Below are 12927 nucleotides of genomic sequence, written 5' to 3'. Positions count from 1 at the left end.
ATCATCATCCTTCAACCCCTCCTGCAAATATTCCACCTCCACATGCTAAAGGGAGGCCTCTCAGCCCCCTCTCCCCAAACACTGCACTCCCTTCTCAGGATAGGTAAGTTCTCACTCCATAAGCTGCAGAGTACACTTCCCAATCCTTAACAATGTATTTAATAACTTTAGAAGTCCCATAAAAATGGACATAACTCGCAGATCTTCCATCTCCATACCTGAACCAGGGGAGCAGGCCACTTTAAATTCTGAAGAACAGAGTACCAATCCTCACAAAGATTCTACTCATGCCCCACTACCACCACCGACTTCCTTTCCAGAACGTGGTTATCCAAACAGGATCCCCTTCCAACCTCTTCACGAGGGACTCCCCTCCATGGTTCCCAAGACGCTCCTTCCGCGGTTTTCCTTCGGTTACACCCGAGCCTCTGCCCACCTTGCCAACTCCCCCTTCACTCGCCAGCCAGGTGCTAAGAAGCAGCGGCCCCCAGTTAGACGGCTCCTCCTCTCTCACAACTTCCAAGTTCAGACTCTTATCACCTGTTTTTCCCACCAGCTTCCTCGCAGCCCGGTGGCCCACCCTTGCCCCGGCCCGCCTCTGCCCACCGCTTCAATCCTCCTGCCCAGAAGCCACCCCCTCAAGTCAGTTCCGGGGTGCCCACGGGATTCAACTTCCCATCCGTGGACTTCCCACCTTTGGGGTCATGCTCCCCTTCTCCCATCACCTGCTCCGCCCATGACCAGATGACATCCGCCGCGGCCGCCGCCGCCTCCATCCCCCTTCTTGGACTCTGGGTCCCCGGGCGCAGACCGCCCGCCACGAGGGCCAGCCGCCCCCTCTGGTGGGGACGAGGGGGGCGTGCACCCCCAATCCGCGCCCCCCCAACGCGCACCTGTTCCTCCTCCTCCCCCACCACCCCCCCGGCCGCGCCGGCGCCCCGACCCCCACCTGCGCCGCGCCCCGGCCTCCCAAGCCCCGCACTCACCACGAGTAGGTCTGCTCCGCCATGGCGCTGACTCTCGTGGGCTCCGCTGCAGGCTCTGGCCCGGCCCGGCGGCGGCGGCGCGGGAACGAACGGGCGGCGGGCTCGCTCGGGCCGGGAGCGGAAGGCGCGGCCGCGGCCCGGCGCTCGCTCGCTGGCTCGCACGGCGGGCGGGCGGGCCGGGAAGGCGTCTGGCGCGGAGAGGCCGGGCTCCGAGGCGGCCCGCTCCCTGGGCCCCGGGGCGGGGCGGGCTCCGCTCTCGGCCTCCCTCACCGGCGGCGGCGGCGGCGGCTCCGCTGCGGCTCTAAACCCAACATGGCGGCGGCGGCGGCGGCGCTGAGAACAAGGGGGCCCCGGGGCGGGCGAGCAGCGAGAGGGCCCCGCGCTCACTGCGCGCTGGGCCACCGGAGCGCCGCGCTCGAGCGGCGGCGGCGGCGGCCGGGGGACATGGCCGGCGGGCGGAGGCGGCGGCGGCTGAGGGGGGCGCTAGGCTGTGAGGCGAGGCCGCTCGGCTCACACCCGCTGAGGGGAGGAGAGGAGGGGGCGGGGGCCAGCTTTGGCCCCGCGCGGGTCACGTGCCCAAAACACGCTCACGTGACGCGCGCGCCCCGCCCCTCGCGCCGGGCCCTTGCGCGAGACGTCGGTTTGCTGGTTCGAGGCGACTGTTGCTCGCACAGCTTCTGGCGGTTGGGCCGCCTTCCGCCGCTTGGTGCCGCCTCCTCCGCACGCGGAGCAGTAGCCTCAGGCCCCCTCGCCTTCTTTCAGGGGGCTGCAGCAACCAGCCAATCAGGAGCCCCGATGCAGGTCTGCTGGCTGCCTCTCAGCTGTCAGTCGTCAATCAACAGTGTGCGGGCCAAGCGTCCCCCAACTGTCAGTCAACCTGTCAGTCAGTAATCAGATCGCTGCATCCCTTCGTTCGTTTGTTCCTTGGTTCATTCATTCGCCTAGCAAACGTTCCATGCAGCCAACCTTTATTGTGCCAGGCTCTGTGCCAGGGCCTCAGGGTGACAGCTCGAATACCCCATACTTGCCTTCATTTAATCAATCAACAGGTATTTATTGGGCACAAACCACGTATCAATTGATTCTGCTGTATCTCTGCCCTCCAGGAGCTTACATTCTAGAGGAAGAGACATAGTCCAGGCCAACGTAAAGGTGAAGATAATCTCAGACGCTAAGTTTCACGAAGATGATAACTCCAGATAATGGGGCAGAATGTGCATGAATGGTCAAGGAAGGCCTAGCTGAGGAGATGACATTTGAGCTGACACCTGAAGGATGAGAAGGAGCTGGTCACGCAGGAGCTAAAAGCTCAGGGAACTGCCCATCGGCATGACTGGAGGCAGGCACGAAGTAAACGTAATAGGGCTAGACCGGAGACCAACAGAGTGAATCTGGGGCATAGGAGAAGAGAGGAGAGAGAGACGTATTGAGCCTCTGGGCATTGGGGGATGCTTCTCCAGGAGTGGTCTCGTAGGAGGAAAGGCATTCTACGAAGAGAGAATGGCAGGAGGCAAGGCCCAAAGATATGAAGGCCTGGAGTGAGCTTGGATCCAGGAGTGGGATAGATGGTTTGTGCTGGCGAGTATCGAGAGAAGGGACTGATAAGTTGCTCTGAAGCGAGATTCTGAAGGGCCAAGCTAAGCCTCCTTGCTGGTTACTGTGTTCATGAATGAAAGTGATCAGTGCAGCTCCATGTTTGAGAAGCAAGCTTGAGCAACAGATGCACTAGCTCCCCAGACCCCAGTCTCCACTGGGAGCAGAGCTCGCACACCTGAAACCAGCATATTCAAGCTCCACACTGCTTGCCCAATTTCAGGCCGTGATCTAGCTCTGCTCCTGTTTCCCAGGACCTGCCCAGGCTTACAGGGAACACCACACCCTGAATCTATCTCCAAATGGATCAGTTGTCCATTGCCCATACATCTGCTGCTTGCCTCTTCCCCAAGGGGAACCCATTAATGAGAGAGCCAAGTACACTTTTCCTTCAGGAGGAATCTCTCCTTCCTCCTTCCCCCACTGCCAGGTGCCAAGACCAGTCAGGTTCAGCATGTTTCCTGAAGTTCCACCAGAGAGGCCTGGGAAAGGGCCGACTGATAAGATCAAAGTCCCAAAGAGGGTTGGAGGCAGGGTCTCAAGAAAATACCAGGTTCTTTCTCTGACCATTGTCAGAAAGATACCAACCTGCAAATATCTGTCCAGCCATAAATGCCACTGGATGTAGGGATATCACGGAGAGATAGGAAGGCAGAGAGCCTAAATTCTTGCTGTTGGTTTAGCTCTTACCGCTTTGCCAGGTGTTTTCACAGAACACCAGCTATCCCCTTAAATGTGACACACGGTCATCCCGAGTCTCAAAGGAGCATGAGTGAGGCTCCAGGCCCCATGGGAAAGGCCAGAAGTCATAGGTACAAGTGGCTTTGAGAGATGAAGAAGCTTCTTGCCTGGAAGGCTAAGAACAAAACAGACCAGACATGTCACTAATGAGACAAAAAGAGACACAGGGCCTTCAGGCAATTCGCTTGGATTTCACTCCCAGTGAGTCATTAACAGCAAAGCCAAGTGAAAAGTTGTTGGTATCGGGTGGATGGGCCACGGGGTGCTGAGGGAAGAAAGTCTAGGCCGTCCCAGAAGCAATGGGACCATTCTTTGCACTGAGAAATATATGGTAGAAGAAAGGAGAGAGAAGAGGTTGGGGTGAAGGTATGGGGTCAGAAATGAGAAGAAACGTTTTCTTCTCTCCATCTAAATCAGAGGCCCTCGAGATATCTCTTGGGTATACATGTGAATGTAGATTGTGTAAGAACCATGTGACAGCCTAGGAGCATGTCCAAGCCACAGAGACCCTGTGTATGTGGTCCTAGGAAGATGGAACGTGAGCCCAGAGACTAGTGGCTTGAGTATCTCAGGCTAAAGTGGCCAAGATGTAGAAGGCACATCCAGGTCCTGGGCGGGCTCTCTGCAGGCCTAAAGGCCAGACTGAAATAAAGGCTAGAGTCTGTTCAGCCTGGGGAACTGGGGAGTAACTCTCGTCCCCTGGCCAGCAACACTCAGCTCCAAGCTGGAGCCGTCCCAGGTGTATCTATGGCACCTCTGGGCCACAGCAGGGTAGTCAGGTGTCCTTGGCAGGAGAAAGATGCAGGCGTTGGCCTCCCCCAGGAGGATGCCTGATTTCTTCCCCACCCTACCCCACCCCACCCCACCCCTGCCCTGAAGGTGAGAGAGCCACATTTTATGCAATGTTTGTTGAAAGAAGCGATGAAGTTCCTCTAATTATCACCACGGTAATTATAGGGTTGCTTCTTCTACCAAATGTGTTCAAAAGAGACTTGGTGAGTCTCCCCAAGACGCGTCATCTGCCTTGGGCACAGACTCTTGGGAGCAGGCTTTTCGGGTCTACCTGGGCTGAGTAGGCACTACTGAGAGGGTCAAAGACTTGGGTCTGACTGGTCCCTGCCTGCCTCACCAGCCCATTTTCACCTCTACCCTCCACTGCTCTCAGCCCCCCACCCCCCCCCCACACACACTGGCATGCACACGTACACACACTCTCTATTTACATCCCACAGTGACCAGCTTGTGGCTTCCCAGTGGGCTCTGATCTTTTTTGTTTCCAGATCTCTGACCAAGCCCAGAAGACATTTCCATTCCTTCTTAACTCCTGCTCCTCATTTTGAGGCTTGGCTTCTATGTCACCTCCTCTGGGAGGGAAGTCTAACTTGACCAAACCTAGGCAAGCTTACGGACTCTTCCCCAGGATTCCCCCCAGATCCCTGAATGTACATGTACGCAATGTACATGTAATACTTAACACGGCAAACTCTCCCTGTCATGGCTTGTTTACTTGTCATTCTCTCCCTCTGGATTGGGACTGCCTTGGGGGAAGGAGCTGTGGCGTCTTGCCAGTTACACCGTCAGTTCCCAGCACAGAACTCAGCTCAGAGTAGAAGCTCAAACACTGTGGAATGAATGAATCTTGGAGTGAGCAAGAGGGCAAACCCGGTTTCCAAACAGGACAACTGGTTTCGCCTGATATTCCCATGATTCTCTCCATGATCTCGTCCACATTTACCATCCCCTCCTGTCCCCGGAAACCCACTTCCTGACTGAGAACGAGAATCCTTCAAGGCAGATAAATCTCTATTAGAGACATGTTGGGAAGACAGAAGATCGGAAGTATAGGTTTAGGAATATGGTGAACTTGGGGTGCCTGGGTGACTCAGTGGGTCAAAGCCTCTGCCTTCAGCTCAGGTCATGATCCCAGGGATCGAGCCCCACAGGGTCCTGGGATTGAGTCCCGCATCGGGCTCTCTGCTCAGCAGGGAGCCTTCTTCCCCCCACCCTCTTTCTGCCTCCCTCTCTGCCTACATGTGATCTCTGTCTGTCAAATAAATAAGTAAAATCTTAAAAAAAAAAATTAAAACAAAAAGGAATGTGGTGAGCTTATAAGGCATTGGGTCACCACCAGTCTTTGGCCATGGGTCTTTTAAAAAAAAATTTTCATTTTTTTAGAGCAGTTTTAGGTTTAAGGAAAAATTTATGAGGCTTCCCACATACTCCCTCTCCCTTCAACACACAGTTTCCCTCATTGTTTATATCTTGTATTAGTGTAGCACATTTATTACAGTGAATGGACTAGTAATGGTATGTCACTATTAACTAAAATCCATAGTTCACATTAGGCTTCAGTTTCTTAAAATCTTTTTAAAGAATAATCTCTAGGGGCGCCTGGGTGGCTCAGTGGGTTAAAGCCTCTGCCTTCAGCTCAGGTCATGATCGCAGGGTCCTGTGATCTCAGGTCCTTCTGATCTCTGTCTGTCACATACATAAATAAAAATCTTAAAAAAAAAAAAGAATAATCTCTATACCCATATACATGGGACTCAAACTCACAACCCTGAGATCAAGAGTCACATGCTCTGAGTCAGCCAGGTGCCCCAAGGTTTCACTTTTTGTGTTGTACAATTCTGTGGGTTTTGACAGAGATATAATGATACGTATCCACAATTATAGTGTCATACAGAATAGAATAGTTTCCATGCCCTGAAAAATCCCTTGTGCTTCCCTTACTCATCCCTCCCTCCCTCCAAACCCCTGGTAGCTTTTTACGGTCCCTGTGAGTTTAACCTTTTCCAGAAGGTCCTATAGTTGGCATCATACAGCCTTTTCAGATTGACTTTTTTCACTCAGCAATATGCTTTAAAGAGTCCTCCATGTCTTTGGGGGCTTAAAAGTTCTTTTTTTTTTTTTTTTAAGATTTTATTTATTTACTTGACAGAGCAAGAGAGATCACAGGTAGGCAGAGAGGCAGGCAGAGAGAGAGGGGGAAGCAGGCTCCCTGCCGAGCAGAGAACCTGATGCAGGACCCTGGAATCATGACCTGAGCCAAAGGCAGAGGCTTAACCCACTGAGCCACCCAGGCGCCCCTTCAAAGTTCTTTTAATCACTAATATTCCATTGTATCAATGTACCTGTGTTTGTTTATCTACTCACCTACTAAAGGACGTTTTGGATGCTTCCAGGTTTGGGCAAGTGTGCATAAAGCAGCTATAAATATCTGCGTGCAGGTTTTTGTGTGGACTTATGTTTTCAACTTATTTCAGAATATCATGAATTTTTTAGAGGTGTGTTGTTTAATTTCCAAATATTTGGGGGCTTTCCCAGGTATCTTATTGCTGCTGATTTCTAATTTAATTCTGCTATGGTCAGAGAATATATTCCATGAGATTTTAACCTTCTGAAATGGGTTAAAACTTGTTTATGACCCAGACTATGGCTTATTTTGATGAATATTCTATGTGTACTTGAAAAGAGTTTGTATTCTATTATTTGAGGTGTAATATTCTTTAAATGTCAATTAAGTCAAGGTAGCTGATAATGTCCCTACTAGGTTTTTTTGGTCTAGTAATTGATTTTTCGTATCAATTTTTGAGAAGTATTAAAATCTCTGATTAAAGGGTGCCTGGGTGGCTCAGTCGGTTAAGCGTCCAACTCTTGGTTTCAGCTCAGGTCATGATCTCAGGGTTGTGAGATCGAGCACCAGAGTGTGGAATCTGCTTGAGATTCCCTTTCCCTCTGCCCCTGTCGCTCATGTTCTCTCTCTCTCAAATAAATAAGTAAATATTTTAAAAATAAATAAAATAAAATCTGTAATTATAATTATGAGTTTGTTTACTTCTCCCTTTAATCCTATCCATTTCTGCTTTGCCTATCTGAATTTCTGTGATTAGGTTAACACACACTTAAAGTTGTCCTATCTTCTGATGAAGTGTCTCTTCTATCATTGTGAAATATCTCTGTTACAGTCTTTGATTTGAAGTCTACTTTATCTCATATTAATATAATCATTAAAGCTATCTTAGGATTTCTGTTTTTATTTTGTATCTTTTCCCATTCTTTTACTTTCGACCTATGTGTAGCTTTTAAAGAAAATGTCTTGGGGGTCTCTGGGTGGTTCAGTCGGTTAAGTGGCTGCCTTTGACTCAGGTCATGATCCCAGGATCCTGGATCAAGCCCCACATCAGGCTCCCTGCTCAGCATGGAGTTTGCTTCTCCCTCTGTCTCTCCTCCTGCTTGCGCGCGCTCTCTCTCTCTCTGCCAAATAAATAAATAAAATCTTAAAAAAAATAAAATAAAATTTGAGAGGCACAATCCTAGTGTCTATTCTGATGGTCATTGGGGATTCAGTGCTGAAGGAAACAGACACCTTACAGCAGACGAAGTATGACAAAGAATGTACAGCATTGGGGTGCCTGGGTAGCTCGGTCCATTGAGAGTCCGACTCTGGATTTCAGGGCTCTGACTCAATGTAGAGTCTGCTTGAGATTCTCTCTCTCTTCCCCTCCCTCTGTCCCTCTCCCCATTTCTCTCTCTCTCTCATAAATAAAATGTTTTTTAAAAATCTGATTCGAGAAGGGGTTTGCATTGTTTTGTTTTGTTTTCTAGCACTTTAAAGGTGTTGACCATTTGGTTCCAGGCTCCATTATTTGCAATGAGAAGTCAGCTGTCATCTGTATCACAGATCCCGCACTTATGACGTGGCACTTTTTTCTAGCTGTTTTCAAGATTGTTCTCATTCTCTTGGGATTTTTGGTGACTTGTCTATGCTATGCTGGGCATGGTTTTCTTGTATTTATCTTGTTCAGGCTTCATTAAGCTTTTTGAACCTGCAAATTTATCTTTGATTAAATTTTGAGAAATCATCAGCAAATATTTCTTCAAATATTCTTATGCCCCATTCTTCCCTTTTTTTTCTAAAAACTGAATTATGTAAGGCTAATTGATCTTTCAGTGCTGTCCCACAGGCTCATTAAACTGTCTGATTTTTTTCAGCTTTCTTTTTCTCGCTGGTCTTCAGAATGGGTAATTTCTTTTTATTATTATTATTATTCACATATAATGTGTTATTTGTTTCAGGGGTACAGGTCTGTGATTCATCAGTCTTACACAATTCACAGCGCTCACCATAGCACATACTCACCCCCATATCCATCACCCAGCCACCCTATTCCTCCCACCCTTCTCCCCTCCAGCAACCTGCAGTTTGTTTCCTGAGATTAAGGGTCTCTCATGGTTTGTCTCCCTCACTAGTCTTGTCTTGTTCTGTTTTTTCCTCTCTTCTCCTATGATCCTCTGTCTTTTTTCTCAAATTCCTCATATCAGGGAGATCATATGGTAATTGTCTTTCTCTGATTGACTTATTTCACTTAGCATAATACCCTCTAGTTCCATCCATGTCATTACAAATGGGAAGATTTCATTTTTGATGGCTGCATAGTATTCGTGTGTGTGTGTGTGTGTGTGTGTGTGTGTGTGTGTATCTATCTATATATATATATCTCACATCTTCTTTAACCTTTCATCTGTTCATCTGTTGATGGACATCCAGGCTCTTTCCATAGTTTGGCTATTGTGGACATTGCTGCTATAAACACTGGGGTGCAGGTGCCCCTTCAGATCACTACATTTGTCTCTCTCTTTTTTTTTAAAGATTTTATTTATTTATTTGACAGAGAGAGATCACAAGTAGGCAGAGAGGCAGGCAGAGAGAGAGGAGGAATCAGGCTCCCTGCTGAGCAGAGAGCCCGATGCGGGGCTTGATCCCAGGACCCCGAGATCATGACCTGAGCCGAAGGCAGCGGCTTAATCCACTGAGCCACCCAGGCGCCCCTACATTTGTCTCTTTAGGGTAAATACCCAGTAGTGCGATTGCTGGGTTGTACGGTAGCTCTATTTTCAACTTTTTGTGGAAACTTCATGCTGTTTTCCAGAGTGGCTACACCAGCTTGATTTCCAACAACAGTGTAGGAGGGTTCCCCTTTCTCCGCATCCTCGCCAATATCTGTCATTTCCTAATAATTTTAGCCATTCTGACTGGTATGAGGTGGTATCTCACTGTGGTTTTGATTTGTATTTCCCTGATGCCAAGTGATGTTGACCCCTTTTTCATGTGTCTGTTGGCCATCTGGGTGTCTTTTTGCAGAAATGCCTGTTCATGTCTTCTGCCCATTGACTGGATTATTTGTTCCTTGGGTGTTGAGTTTGATAAGTTCTTTATAGGTCTGGGATACTAGCCCTTTATCTGATATGTCATTTGCAAATATCTTCTCCAGAATGGGTAATTTATTTATTTATTTTTTGTTTAAGATTTTATTTATTGGGGAGCCTGGGTGGCTCAGTGGGTTAAGCCTCTGCCGTCAGCTCAGGTAGTGATCTCAGGGTCCTGGGATGGAGTCCCGCATCAGCTCTCTTCTCAGCAGGGAGCCTGTTTCCCCCCCTCTCTACCTGTCTCTCTACTTGTGATCTGTGTGTGTGTGTGTGTGTGTGTCAAACGAACAAATAAAATCTTTAAAAAAATGATTTTATTTATTTGTCAGAGAGAGGAGAGAGAGAGAGCACAAGCAGGGGGAGTGGTAGGCTGAGAAAGAGGGAGAAGCAGGCTCCCCACTGAGTAAGGAACCTGTTGCGGGACTCGATCCCAGCACTCTGGGATCATGACTGAGCGAAAGGCAGACGCTTAACCAACTGAGCCACCCAGGTCTCCCAGAATGGGTAATTTCTGTTGATCTTCAAATTCACTCTTTTGTCATCCTCATGCCGCTATCAAGTTAATTTTTTCACATCAGTTATCATATATTTTAGTTCTCAGATTTCCATTTGGTTCTTTTTCATAGTTTCAATTTCTCTGCTGAAGAGCTTCATCTGTTTCTTCACTGTGACTTTATTTTCCTTTAAGGCCTTGAAAATATTTACCAGCTGCTTTTATTTTTTTTCATTTTTTAAAAGATTTTATTTATTTGACAGACAGAGATCACAAGTAGACAGAGGCAGGCAGAGAGAGAGAGGAAGGCAAGCAGGCTCCCTGCTGAGCAGAGAGCCCGATGCGGGGCTCGATCCCAGGATCCCGGGATCATGACCTGAGCCAAAGGCAGAGGCTTTAACCCACTGAGCCACCCAGGCACCCTACCAGCTACTTTTAAATCCTCGATGTTAAGTCCAATATCTGGATTGTCACTTTTCTCTTTGAGGACGAGTTTTGGGTATAAGTCAGTTTTCTGTTTCTTCATTTGTCTGCTTACAGCTTACTTGGTTTTTGTGTGCTGACCATTGTCAGTGACCCATTGCAGAGACCCTGGAGTCTGTCTTCTTCCTCTCAAGAGTGTTGAACTTTGTTTTAGCAGGCAACTAATCTGGCTGGACTCCAAACTCCAAATTTTGCATCCATGTAGAGGGGGGCCCCCGAGCTTTCCACTCAGTTCTTTCAGCTTCCAGCTGTTGGTTTCCCTGAGATCCTTGGAGCCTCTTCTGTATGTGTATAGTCTTCGGAAACCCAAGGATTTAGACAGAGTTTGAGACTCAGCTCCTCTACAGTCCAGGTCTTTCTGGGATTCCCTCCCCCACAGTCATCTTAATTTTTCAACACTTTGCATGGAGTTCTGTACTCCTGACACCTCAAACCAGTAAGACCACAGCTTTCTACACATGCCTACCTCCCACACAGGTTAGAGAGTGCCTCAGGCGTGAGGCCACAACAATACAAATTTCAACCCGTAGCTTCTATCTTTCATGTGTTGTTGGCTCCCTCACCTTTCTGGCTGCTGTGAGATGCGCTACAGTGTCTTCAAATAACCGGAAGTTTTTGGTATATATTTTGTTCAGATTTTATGAGGGAGGGTTCTTCTGACCAACCCAATCCCAATCTACCATTTCCACCCCCTCCCTTTATTCCTCAGCACCACGCCAAGGTCAGTATAATCTGCCCTGTTTTAAGCTAAGGAAAACAAGGCTTTGAAAAGTAACGCATGTTGCCCAAGGTCACACAGCTAGTTCACGGCACAGCCAAGGTTTGAGTGAAATCAGATGACACAACCCAGTCCTTGCTCCAATTCACAACCTTTTCTATATGTCTTTAAGGTGGTTTGGATCCCAGTCTAGAGCCCATTGGAAAGTATTCGAGGATGGAAGAAAGTGAGATCCCTGAAAACCCCTATTCAGGCTAGGGCAGCAGTTTTCAACCCGCAGCGTCAGAATCATTTGAGAAACTATGAACAATAGAGATGGCGGGCCCCGTCTGCTGGAGAGGTACTCTCCGTAGAGACTTGAAGCCAACATTTTATATAGCTTCTTCATGATTCTAATGCCCAGTCGGGGTTAAAAACCCATCTGGGAAAGGCAAAGTACCTGCCACCAGTATTCTTCTGTCTCCTATAACTCAGGATTCTTATTTTTCCATCACGCTTCACCTAGGTAGGGACCCCGCTTAGATTCCCATCCCTGCTCTGTCACTTGTCACCTGTGCAGGCTTGGGCAGGTGGCCCCACCTCTCTGAGCCTCCTGCTTTCTTTGATCTTAAATGCAGATCGCAATAGCACCAGCTCGGGGCGCCTGGGTGGCTCAGTCAGTTGAGCATCTGCCATCAGCTGAGGTTGTGATCCCCGGGGTCCTAGGATCCAAAACCGCGTTGGGCTCCCCTTTCAGCGGGGGAGTCTGCTTCTCCCTCTCCCTGTCTGTGCTCCTCCCTGCTGCTCATTTGCACGCTCTCAAATAAATAAATAAATATCTTAAAATATATCTATATAAAGGACCGACTTCATGGGGCTGTTGTAAGGATTACGTGAGCTAATTTGGCCGAAACATTTCGCAGAGGACCTGACACCCAGTAAGCACTCAATCCATAGTAGCTGTTACTACGATGAATACATCCTCTCTCAGCTCTTCTGCTTGTGTGAACTCTGTTCTGTCTCTTACCTAAACCCAGTTTCTAGAGTTAAACTACACCTACGCCCTCTAAGGTATTTAAAAATCCCCCCTCCCAAAAGTTAGCACAACCTCTGTTCTCTCAACTGAGCCATCCCCACCCCAGCCCCCCTGCCTTAGAGCAGGAAGCGTTTTAAATTGAGCTCAGACCTTGAAGAACTTCTTAGAAGTGACTAAAATGCCCTCAGCATCCGGCTGTGCCCCTGCTTGCTTGTGAACTGGACCTTACAGGTCACGCCTCAGTGAAGCCCTGAACGATAACCTCGAATACCAGACTACGGGGTTAAAATCGCAAAACCAGACTTAAATGGCTGAAACTAACCACCTCGGCTCCCGAGAGTCAGGCTTGACTCAGAGCGTCCGAAGGGGAACACAGGCCTGACCAAGGAGTTCCGAGGAAGGCGAGCTTCTAACGCCCTATTTCTAGACACTGGCTGAGCAGTGGGGGGTCATGAGAGAGGATGCAGCCGTCACCCCTGAAGCTTGCCCCGTCCAGCAAACATCTCTGTAAGGCTCCTCCCCAGAGAAACCTTTCCTGTGTGGTACATGACACACCCCAAGCTGACTAGTTCCAGGCACACTCCTGGGGCTCTTCTGCTGGCCAAAGCATTCCTTCAACCTCCATCGCATGTCAGGTCTGTGGTTTTTAGGGAACACTGGGGGCCAGGGGGGTTCCTAGGGCTGGTTC

The 12927-nt window shown here is 48.9% G+C and overlaps 1 protein-coding gene across 1 annotated transcript in view; it reads right to left on the bottom strand.

The window, feature by feature from the left end:
* Nucleotides 1–1109, bottom strand: part of SPPL3 (signal peptide peptidase like 3) — a 143418-nt gene extending 142309 nt beyond the window's left edge. The window contains exon 1 of the mRNA XM_046025558.1: nucleotides 987–1109. Coding sequence (XP_045881514.1) covers nucleotides 987–1009 — 23 coding nt within the window. The 5' untranslated portion in view covers nucleotides 1010–1109. The remainder of the gene's footprint in view (nucleotides 1–986) is intronic.
* Nucleotides 1110–12927: the final 11818 nt, after the last annotated feature.

Source organism: Meles meles, chromosome 12 (genome assembly GCF_922984935.1).
Source record: "Meles meles chromosome 12, mMelMel3.1 paternal haplotype, whole genome shotgun sequence".
Lineage (NCBI taxonomy): Eukaryota > Metazoa > Chordata > Mammalia > Carnivora > Mustelidae > Meles > Meles meles.
Note: the sequence above shows the minus strand (reverse complement) of the source record. Positions and strands in the feature narration are given on the sequence as shown.